The sequence below is a fragment of the Opisthorchis viverrini genome (assembly GCF_000715545.1).
Source record: "Opisthorchis viverrini unplaced genomic scaffold opera_v5_20, whole genome shotgun sequence".
NCBI classification, from domain to species: domain Eukaryota; kingdom Metazoa; phylum Platyhelminthes; class Trematoda; order Opisthorchiida; family Opisthorchiidae; genus Opisthorchis; species Opisthorchis viverrini.
Window position 1 is genome coordinate 1572995 of NW_008751676.1, and position 12374 is coordinate 1585368.

Sequence of the window (12374 nt, forward strand, 5' to 3'; positions counted from 1 at the left end):
TTTCACATGCATTGATCGTTTTACACGCTGGCCTATCGCCGTGCCGATCAAAGACACACTCCGAAACCGTGGCTCAAGCTTTTCTCGAGTCATGGATTGCCCATTACGGAGTACCAACAACAATCACTACTGACCGCGATCCACAGTCCCAGTCTTCGCTCTTTCGAAACCTTAGCCGTCTCCTTGGCTCGACGCACATCTACACTACCGCTTACCACCCGTGCGCCAACGGTTTAGTCGAGCGTTTCCATCGGCAGCTGAAGACAGCATTGATTGCTCACGGTAATCCTCAAAATTTGACAGAACATCTCCCGCTCCTACTTTTGGAGATCCGATCTGCAGTGAAAGAAGATTTAGGCTGTTCGACCGCCGAAATGGTTTACGGCAGCCCTCTCTCACTTCCTGGTGAGTTCGTTGCTGAGCAAAAATAAGCAGTGAGAATAGACCCAACAATGTATGTTGATCGTTTACGCTCCTTTGTGAGACATCTTAGGGCTCAACAAACGCGTTTACATACTCGTACATCACAAATCTCCCCAGTGCTAAAATATTGTGACTTCGTTTTCGTAAGGGTTGATCAGGTGAAGAACCCGTTACAGCCACCGTACGTCGGCCCATACCGAGTTATTTCGTGCCGACCTAAATATTTCGTCATCGACAAAGGAGGTGTTCAAGATACCGTCAGCATCGATCGACTAAAAGTAGCGCACGTTGATCTTGCCGTATACTCTCCTATCAACCAATCACAACGCTTATCTACGCCTTCGCTTAACACGAACGACATAGCAGCTCAAAAGCCGGATAACTTACAGCCAGTTGTTCATACTCGGTCCGGTAGAAAAGTGACTTGGTCAGCGAAGCTGCACAATTACATATCTTAGTAGCGTTCCTTGTCGAGCGTTTATCTTGTTTATGCAACGCTCAGGGGTTGGAGTTCTATGGTGATCCTTCTGACCATTTTACATTAGTACTTTCTTTTTAACTCATCATTATTCAAATTGTACCACTTTCTATCGCTCACTAAATCTCAGCTTATTCCTCTTCTCTTCATACCGAACAACTTTTGTTTAAATGAAAGCAAAGAAATATGGATGCATACACACAATACAAATTCTGTACGTCGCGAAAGGCGTGTTCCATTCTTGCTGTGTCGAGTTACGCTGTCAGTGACTTAACGAGCGGTGTTCTACCTTTCAGACTACGATAGGATAGAAAGTATCTAGGAATATATTAGGGAAGATTCCAGGAAAGAGATCGATTTGGATTTATCGTGGTGGTAACAACTAGCTGTACCAACGAACTGTGAGTTGTATCTTCCCCCCTATTTTTTTACTCACTTGATTTAACTACTTTGAACTGGTATTTGCTAGCGTTATCCACTAGAGATGCTTTACCACGTGTGCCACCGATAGATTTCGCTGGCCTTTGCGGGCCTGTGATTGTTGGAAGCAAGTAAGCTGGATGAGGTTAAGTGTAATCCAGATGACGACAACTCCTTCTGATAACCGCACATAAATACGGGTCAGCTGGACTGATCCATAACCGTTCGCAACTCGCTTTTCAGCTCCGCGACTTCTATTCTGTTGACACTTGAGTGTTTGGTGATTTCTACCGTCTTGACCCTCAGGCCCTATGGCATGGACTGTATTCCTCGCCTCAAAACCTCAACATATTCAAAATCCATTTTGTTTCCTGTGTCCAGCGCAGGTTCAGCCATTGCCGAGTCTGAACATCCTCACACATCCCTTTGAATTTCTGTGAATTTTCACTGACCATCCCATAGTTGTAAACGAACGCAGCAAAGTAGTTCCATGGGTTTAGCAATTAACCCCACCTTCCATTAGACGCGAGGCGGAGTTACGAGAAAAACACATACTAACCGCATGTCTCATTAGTAATATCCGCCTCTACACACATTTCCCGTCCGTTAGGTCAGTTAATGCAGCAGGTCTATTCGACAGCTCCTCGGATATATCATGCCACCTCTGTAGCTGAGTCCCATTCACACTTTTCGATCCCCGACTGTCTTGAATTGTATGGACATTCCCATGACGGTCGGTGAGGACAAACGGATCTTGCCATCGATTACCCAGCTTCAGCGACCCAAGTCTACTCTTTCCAGCATTCTGATGGTCCCTCCAATTGACCTCCGCTATTATGGGGAATGTCCTGAACGGTGGACAAGTTTTCTCGAGCCTTCATTCTCTCCCAGCTCCACCGAAGACAAGCGTGTTGCCGGCCATAACCCAATTCCCTGGTAGACCGGAGGGCGCGGATATCAACTGTACATTAGCCTGAACGGGAACTTGTCTGTGGTTGGCTGCATGGAAGCACGATGAGTTAGCGATACCACTGGCAGATACAATTCCCGGTCTTCACTTTGGCCACCAGCTACCTCTTTATTGTCCAGTTATTGCGTTCAGTTATACGATTTGTTTGCTGGTGGCATGGTACCATCCTTAGGCGCATGACGTCCAGCCTCTGCAAGCAACTCCTAAACGCAGCACTCTCAAAGCAAGGCCCCTGATCGGTGAGGATCATTTTCAGCACTCCACGGTTGGCCACAATGTGATGCGCCAAGGCCAAAGGTCACTAGCGTCCACTGCATCAGTAAACAAAACAAAACGGCGCGAAACCAAAATCTCAAGGTCAGGTGTTGTAGAATTTTTTCATTATTCTAGCCCATCCATAGGTCTCTTACCAGTTTTTTTATACGGGATAGCTGCTTTCACTGTGCCAAACAGGCTTTCGTTTCTCCAGTAGGCATAATTAGTGCTAGCCCCAGTTTGTGGAGCGTGCTTAGTCTTCATCTACATAGTGGTTCCGTCCAACGTTCCGCCACTGTTCCGCGCTTCCACAGTCCTATCTGAACTACCAGCCCACATAGGTATCTGAGACTGACTGTGTCTATGTCCATACAATCCATAGTTCTCCTACTACCCTAGAACTCTCAACTGTATTCCACCAAATAAATCATTCCTCAACCTGCTCCAAAGTTTCTCATTATGTCACCGGTCCCGTCTTTCTCAAAGCGGTCGCTAGACCTCGAATCCCCATCAGCTATCCTCCCGGCATGAAAGAAGCGGTTTATATCCAGCAGATCCAGCTCCCAACCCCCTCACCTCTCGAAGCCGGCAAAGAGAGCATCCCAAGCAACCTTAGATTGTTCAGTTGTTTTAATTGGCATATCCTTGCCTCCTCAACCCGGCAACACTCTCTCACCATTGCCAGTAGGTTCTGAAGTCCTAAATGACCTAGAAAATCTCAAAACACATGTGCACCAAATGGAGAACGAAATGTCCTCCCTCCGAACAATACAATCGACTGTATGCCTTCTGAATCCTGACACAACATGCAACTAAACAAACTTAGAAAAAGCGTCACTTCTTATTGACACCATAGCTGAGATTAGTCAACCCATCGAATGCCGGCATCAAGTATTAATATTCAATGCATCCGATCGAATCCCAATTGAGCATGCCAAAACTGCCATCCTGAATGCATGTGGCATGCAGGACGCCATATGCAAAGCTCGGCGACTCCGGAAGTCGAAACCATCCATGTGCTGCCCGATAGTAATGCAATTCCGGGATGAAAAAAATGCCGCGCGTCTGCTAACAGCCCGGACTCTTCTCTCATCTACGAAAAAATTCCATACCTTAAAACTTAAAGCTGCTCGTACAAGAATGGAAAGACAGCTTACCAAAAAGTCACCGGAACCTGTTGCATCGTCACCCACCAGTACTTGCGCTGACGAGTGCCACGATGCCACACAAAGCTGTCTGTTGGACCCAGGTCCTGTACCCCATGCTCATGACCATGAGGCCTCCACTCCTATCTCTGTGCATCCACAAATGGTATCTCTGACCCCCACCACGCCAACGAGATCGACTGCTGATTTAAGAGATGCGGTAACTAATCAGCCCACACATGAGGCTGTGGTGGAGAATGATAGCACAGGTTCTCACTCTAGACCTCTTGACCTAATGACACTTCGTGTCTCCCCACCAGAGCGCTTCCTTGGACTCAAGCACTGCTGTCCAAGCCTCGCACTGTAACCCCTTCTCCTGTACCAACTCCCGAGCTTCTGCTCTTCGCCCTTCTACAGGCCTGACTAAACCCGTAATCCCTCATAATCACATCTGTAGCCCCTCTAGCAGTGCTACTCAGTTCCCTGGCAGGGTCTCTAAACCACGACCACTGTTACGTAATCCTAAACCTTATCAAGTACCACCCTTCTGGAAACCTGCTAACTATATGCCTGGGATCCCTTTTCAGCAACTATCTACTCCACCACAGCCTCCGCCCCATCCGAAGCCACGCACACCCCCAACTCTACGACCTCTAGCTGTACCTCGGCTTCCTACTCAAACCCCCCTTCAACGACAGCCAACGCAGAGGATTCCTGCTCACTCCCAACGGAGCTCACTCCTGCCAGGGAGTTTGATTTTACCACTAGCTTCCTCACTGCACCATGTCCCCTCTCCTAACCGTGCATCTCTTACCATAAATCTCTTATTCCGTCTCCTCCAATCAGCCCAGTTCGGTTACCCTTTCCCTCCGCCCCCTACGATTCGATGCTGAAGGCTCTACAAAACGGATCCACCTGACCTCTCGGTGCCCTTGTTTTACCCTCTCATCCCCTGTCTCTTAAACACTTCTCCTGCCCTTCCACCCCGCGTGACCTAAATCCCGCTGTTTCTGCTGAGCTACCACACACGGTACCACCTCCTGGCTATCGATTACATTATTACAAACTATTGCCCGGCCCAGCCTGTTACTCTTTGTCCATGGAGCCCCGCTACCTCCCCTGCCACCCAAACGCTGCCTCGGTACCCATCGCGGTACGCCCCATCATCTTGTTCTCACGTATGTTTACCTGGTCCTACTTCGCCTACTAACTCGAGAACCCCCGAGAACCCCATTCCATACTGACCTCCCTGGGCTTGTCAACTTCTTGCTAGCCATATTACCCACCTCCCCCGATCCCGCTAGCAATCTTCCTGCCGTTCTAAGCAACACCCGCTCTCTCTTACCTAAATTGCAATACACCCAATCTATCTCCACTATAGCTTGTCCAACCTTCATTTGCGTCANCCAAGTGGAGGCCGTTTTTACTACCCGACACATCACTTCTCAAGCCAACCGATTTTTCTGTTGTAAAGCACCTTTCCTGTGATGTAGCAACAGAAGTAGAAGATCTGTTGTGATATATTATCAAGGAAGATCTCTATGACGCCATTCGAGCGGCCGTCATCAGTAGGACAGAGAAGTCAGAAAACAGAATGCTACGGGATTTATTCACCACTGTCGAACTTGGTGACAGGTCGCCATCACAGCCGCTTCGACACATGCGCAGACTTCTCTGCGGCCGTAAGCTAGCGGTGGAAATCATGACCTAACAATGGCTCGACAAACTTCCACCATCCATGTCTCCCGTCATCAGTGCTCTCGTTGATGACCACAGCCCAAATGGCGGATAAGGTCCACGAGACTTACCCCGTAGACTCCGTCTCCCGCCCAACACCCACCACGTCTACAGATTTTGATCTGATTCTTGCTTCTATATCACAACCACAATCTAAATTTGATACTTTAACTGATCGCCTACAGCGGCTAGAGATCAACAAGCATCGACCGCGTTCACGATCCCGATCATTGTATCGTGCCCGTGCTGCTGATATCACCAAAGTTACGGTCCTCAAGCTCACAAATGCCAACGGCCTCGTTCCGTCAAACCGCGTTCCAACATCCTTTTTAAACACCCCTGCCAGTCAGTAACGACAACGACTGTCTGTGGCCCTTCTCGCACTAGTCGCCCATTCCACATCACCGATTGTTCAAGTGGTCTACGTTTCCTCGTAGGTCCGGTGGCTGAAGTTAGTGTGCTACCACATAAGAATCCACTTTCTGATTCCGGTCCTTTCTGCTTACAAGCCGCCAACGTTTTTTTGGAATACGAACAAACTACATAAACGCGCACATGTGCAATTTCAGATAATACAGGCTTGGTCACGTGCTTCGACTCTCTCCTCTAATTTCGCTCGCACTTGCAGCGGTCATCCGCGAGTCTCATGTGCTATCTCTGATATCAAAACATTTCAGATCATTTTCGGAATCTATTATTTGTGGGGACTGTTCGGAAGAAGACCCCTGGAACACCATAATTGGATTATTGTTTATTCACTGACCTGGGCCAACGATGACCTATTTCAAAGGAAGTGATTTTTAGTGAGCCTGTTCCATCTGACCTCTTTATTATTGTACACCCAACCTAGCGTTATGATTTTTATTTCTTTGCCACACACTCCTGGTAAACTAACTTATTCGGTAGCCAGACCGCTATAAACGAGAACCAGATAGTTTATGAGTTATTACACGATCTGCCTTCCAGTTAGATCGACTTACCTAGATTCACAGTGCTAGCATTCTTAAAATTAGATGATAAAAGAACATAAAAGAACGTTTTGTTAATATTTTCTCTTCTAGGAGTTCACCATCTGTCTGATTGCCACACTGGAGTGAGAATGTTTCCTTTGAAGGAATTCAAATATTTTTGTGGTTTGGTCCGATCCGGACTGCCAGAAAAGCTTCCCGTGGTGCTATGATTTCAGATCGTCCGATTTGTCCGCTAAGTGAAAACCAGCAGCTTTGATGAAGCTGCGTAGACAACCTTAAGACACCTGAAGGATTACAACGTCACAAAACGACTGAACGTACCCGTGGTCTGACGCTATATTTGCCACCGTGGCTCACTGAGCTACACTTGGCGGTGGCTGCGTGACACTCACTGTCTCATACGCTGTTGGTTGATGGTTACAGGTCTGCCCAACATAGTTTCCCGACCCTCCAGTTTTGGGGTTAGAATACCTATAGCGACTTATTCTATAAGGATGGTAATGCGCCTGCTATTCCTTCCAAAAACCGCTGCTCTTCGGGTAGACCTACGAGACAGACGCTTTGGTTGAGGACAACAAATGCTTTTTTGTCCGCGTGCGAATGCCCTGGCAGTGTCCCAGCCCACCTAGAACTATGAATCGCACATGTACAGATAAACGCATGTTAAGTCAACCGTTGCGTAATGCTGTCGGCCGGTCGCGTCACCTAATGCATACAGCAGGTCTGGCGAAATGCGCCTGTCCTTCCAAAACCGCTGCTCTTCGGGTAGACCTACGAGACAGACGCTTTGGTTGAGGACAACAAATGCTTTTTTGTCCGCGTGCGAATGCCCTGGCAGTGTCCCAGCCCACCTAGAACTATGAATCGCACATGTACAGATAAACGCATGTTAAGTCAACCGTTGCGTAATGCTGTCGGCCGGTCGCGTCACCTAATGCATACAGCAGGTCTGGCGAGCAAAACATGTTACTTCGGACTCCTTCCTACACTATCGCGTTTTCCCTCCTTATCCTAATTCGCACAAATTTGAATGCCCTCTCCATGGGTCCCAGCGCCGGAGGTGAGAGATTTTTCCGCTGTTCATCAAACCCAGCCGCTGCTTTTGTACGTCCGATTGAAGTAACAGCCCTGAAGACTTTGAATTCTATTTTCAAACCCAAAAGCCTGTCTACGCAGCCACAGTTGGTGTTCGCACAGTGGAGCAAGTAGGAAAACAGGCGTCTATTTTTTTACGCTACACTGATTCATGCTGTCCTTCAGAAACATGGATACAACATGCGGGTACTCCGATTGAACTGACTGCCTGTTCTCTCTCTCTGGGGTTCCCGCTGCGTAAATACGGTTATGCAGAGGCCACCACAGCTGGATATGCTAGTATGGGCATTGTATTGGGCAAACGGGTAGAAGCGCTTCAAGTCGGTTGGATATTTGTTGATAGTTGCTTTTGTGCTGTTTGTTAGGCAACGTCCGTCAGAAGATCCTTAGGAACTGAGGCCCATCGCACCAAGTTTATTGTGTCTGCTTACGCCTCAACCGATCTTGGTTCCGAATCCGCCGAAGATAGTTTCTATGAGGATCTAAGTCCTCTTTCACACCAAGCGAAATTCTCAGACATCGCTGTGGTTGCTGGTGAAATGAACGGCCAGGTAAGTAGATCAAGAAATGTTGAAGCCCGACTGGATCATCTTAAATTGGACAGGAGATGCTCGGATACTGGAAGTCGCCAGCTTCGGATATATGACGATCACAGTCTGTTTTTTAAGTACCGATTTCTGGAGAAGCGGAAGACGCCCAATAACGAAACGGCCCCAAATCCAAATTGACCACTTCGCCGTCAGTTACTGGTGGCATGGGATTATCGCTGCCCGCCGATCTCCTTGTAATACCAGCTCGGCTCTGACAACGCACTTATGGTGATCCTTCTGACCATCGTACTTTGGTACTTTCTTTGTAACTTATCACTACTCGAATTGTACCACTTTCTATCTCTCACTAAAATCTCAGCTTATTCCTCTTCTCTTCATACCGAATAACTTTTGTTTAAAATGAACGAAAAAGAGAAATGGACACAATACAAATTCTGTACCTCGTGAAAGGCGTGTTCATTTCCTGCTGTGTCGAATTACGCTGGCAGTGAATTAACGAGCAGTGACCTACCTTTCAGACTACGACGGGATAGAAAGTATCTAGGAGTATATCAAGGAAGATTCCAGGAAGGAGATCGCTTTGGATTTATTGTGGTGGTAATAACTAACTGTACCAACGAACTGTGAGTTGTATCATCTCGTCTACTTTTTCTCACTTGATTTCACTACATTGAACTGGTATTTGCCAGGGTTATCCACTACAGACTTCCACGCTGTTGCATTCCATTTCACTTTTCAAGCGTACTAAAATCGCTCGCATCTCGCTTAGACGTTGAGAAGTTAGAGTACCCATGAATCAAATGAAACTACTGGAACCGGTTCCTCGAACGCCCGCCGGACTGTCCAATGACGCATATAAACGACCACTAAGAGAAGACATCGAAAACTCTACGGAGAGCCCAAACTTCTGTTTGCGGTCCAATCAGCTAACCCCGTATAAGCACTGGGTCGCTGAATATGCTTTTGGTAGAGGACTGGCGACAGATACTTTCTGGACGGAGCTACAAACCCCCCGTAGCACCATCCGACGCCAAGTGAAATTGAGTGTACGTGAAGGCCTACAAACTTAATGGACCCGAAATTCCGAAGAAATGGAAGGGGTAAAACTGCTATAGACATTTGCAAATTTTTTAACATGACTCGTTTAGCTGATTTTGGAGCCCATTTTCCGCAAAATCATCAGGCAAAAATGGTTTCCTGGCATCCAGCAAGGCGAAACTTTTGGAATACTTGGCTCTGTAATTGAAACAGCAATTCAATAAGCCGCCTGTTACCTTCAGTCGGGAGTCGTGGCCTTTAACAGAAAGAAGGAAACGGTATGCGAGTGTACACCTCTAATCCAATGTCATTGTGTTACCTCCGCTGACGGCTTTCCACCTTCAAGGATGACGGTGGGTTTCTCAGTCAGTGCCTGTCTAGCCTATTTAGGTTTGTGTGGGAGGGAGACCGTTTCAAACAACTGGGATGAATCGATATTAGTGTCCACTTTCAAAAAAAGCACTGCGACTTGCGCCATCTAAGGCCAAAAAATAAAATTCCATTACAGTATGTTTGGAAATATGTGACAGCTTTAGTAGCAAAAATACGACGATGTACTGGCACTGGGTTGGGGTGATAGAAAGCCACACCGGACTTCGTTGTCGACGCGTTGCCCCTTTGGTAAGCCACAGTTGCTGTCTAGAGCCTCGCTTCTCGCTTCGAACAACATTTTCACTTCCAAATTCACTGGGAGATCGTACGCAATTCTTTTAAACGAACTTGTCAGTAGTCTGAATGGGAGACAGTAATTTCACTGAGCGCGCTACTTTACCTTTGAAATTGTTTTGACCGCACTATTTCGCACTCAGTTTTGATAGTGGTAAACTTAAAACCTCGGAACTGGGGAAACTTCTACAGCATTCTCATAGGACTGTGCGATGTATCGAACTAGAGGTGACGAAGCTCCAAACGCTTTGGCAGATCTGACGATTGTGTCATGCGAAACCGAATCGAACGCTTTCGAGATATCGACAAACGCCAAGCTGAGGTTAGAAGCAGTCGCTGAAGAGTGACGAAGCAGGGCATGCAACAGCGACGTGGCTTCCAAACAGCCGTCTCGATGCAGAAATGCAAACTGAAGAGAGGGCAGTTGCAATCTACGACTCCAGCGATCAGCAAGCACCTTATGGAAGCAACGGACAAGACTGGATGACACGGAGGTCGGTCTCAATTGATCAGGTGGAGTCGGATGTGGGACCTTCGGAACTAGCGTAATACGGGCTCTACACAGATGTGGAGGACACCCCACAACTCTGATGGTTTTACGACAGCGATTTAAATTTATGGTCTTCCACAAAGAGCGGCTCAATCCCATTTTCTTTGGGGTGGTTTCTTCCAGCTGAAACGAAGCTTATTTAGTTTACCTACACCCAATATGACAGTTCTGTTTGAATATGCTTAATTTTTAGTGGCCGAATGCGAGTGCGTGGTCACGGAAACGAACAGAAATGGCAACCTGCGGGCCTTGTTCTAAGGATCGATCCACACCTCCAGTGAAAGGCCAGTGCGTGCCATCTAAAAACGTCGCCTTTGAGGATATTTCAAACAGAAACTTCTCACAAAAATCCTATGAGCCGAATTGAATTGTTTCTCTTCAAAAGTGTGACTTAAACCGATTCTTTGACACTCTCCTTGACATACTCGGGCTCTAAAAACTCCAGCTGATCATTGCTTCGACTAACCAACTTACAGTGACGACGGATAGGAGGACCAGGTTCCAATGAAGTTAAGATATCAGTTTTCTGCTCAATGCAGTTGATAACAGGTCTGACAGTAGTGTAGCACTTGTAAACTGCTCTTTTTCATGCTCAGTATCATCTTCTTTTTTTCCCATCATTACCAGTCACATCGCTGTACAAAAGTTTGTTTTACTGAAATACAACCGCTACCGCCCGCGCGTTGGCTCCAACGTGACTTTGAGACTTTTGCTGAGTGACTGTTGTTGTGACCGCCGGTTAGCTATATCTGATCGCTGCTAATACTAAACGTGAACAAACATTTCAGCTACAAACGCTGGACTAATATATTCACGCTGGTGGAATAATATTTCGATCACCGGAGATCTGGGATACCAGGAAGATAGAACTATTCTTGGTGTGGTGGTTCCACGGAATACGGAACTACGGAATCTCCTATTTTTGAACTGTGAGTCAAGATTTACTTGTATTTTTCTCTTTGTGACTTTGTATCTGGCTTACACCAGTAATTTGTTCAGTTCACTAGAGACTCCATAGGGCTAATATGAATAAGGACATCACTAGGTGCGCTCGTGAATGTATTGCGTGTCAAGAGAGCAAAGTCCATCGACATACTGTTACTCCTCTAGGTCATTTTTCCAGTCCTGATAGTCGGTTTAGCCATGTTCACATAGACCTTGTTGGCCCGTGGCCTCCGTCACACAGTTTTTCGTATGTTTCCACATGCATTGATCGTTTTACACGCCGGCCTATCGCCGTGCGGATCAAAGACATACTCCGAAACCGTGGCTCAAGCTTTTCTCGAGTCATGGATTGCCCATTGCGGAGTACCAACAACAATCACTACGGACCGCGGCCCAGAGTTCCAGTCTTCGCTCTTTCGAGACCTTAGCCGTCTCCTTGGATCGACGCACATCCACACTACCGCTTACCACCCGTGTGCCAACGGTTTAGTCGAGCGTTTCCATCGGCAGCTGAAAGCAGCATTGATTGCTCACGGTAATCCTCAAAATTGGGCAGAGCTTCTCCCGCTCATACTTTTGGGGATCCGATCTGCAGTGAAAGAGGATTTAGGCTGTTCGACCGCCGAAGTGGTTTACGGCAGCCCTCTCCGACTCCCTGGCGAGTTTGTTGCTGAGCAGAAGGAAGCAGTGAGAATAGACCCAACAATGTATGTTAATTGTTTACGCTCCTTTGTGAGAAATATCAGAGCTCAACCAACGCGTTTGCATACTCGCGCATCACAAATCTCCCCAGTGCTACAATATTGTGACTTCGTTTTCGTTAGGGTTGATCAGGTGAAGAAACCGTTACAGCCACCGTACGTCGACCCATACCGCGTTATTTCGCGCCGACCTAAATACTTCGTCATCGACAAAGGAGGTGCTCAAGGTACCATCAGCGTCGATCGACTAAAAAGTAGCTCACGTTGATCCCACCGTATTCTCTCCTATCAACCAATCACAACGCTTATTTACGCCTCCGCTTCACACGAACGACATAGCAACTCCAAAGCCGGATAACTTACAGCCAGTTGTTCATACTCTTTCTGGTAGAAAAGTGACTTGGCCAACGAAGCTGCACAGTTACATAT

General features: G+C 47.1%; 1 protein-coding gene across 1 annotated transcript in view; it reads right to left on the reverse strand.

Moving 5' to 3' along the window:
- T265_01825 (hypothetical protein) overlaps positions 1–12374 on the reverse strand; it is a gene marked incomplete at both ends in the record, with an annotated part of 34231 nt that overhangs the window by 15135 nt on the left and 6722 nt on the right. The window contains 2 exons of the mRNA XM_009165935.1: positions 216–336; positions 1351–1457. Coding sequence (XP_009164199.1) covers positions 216–336; positions 1351–1457 — 228 coding nt within the window. The remainder of the gene's footprint in view (positions 1–215; positions 337–1350; positions 1458–12374) is intronic.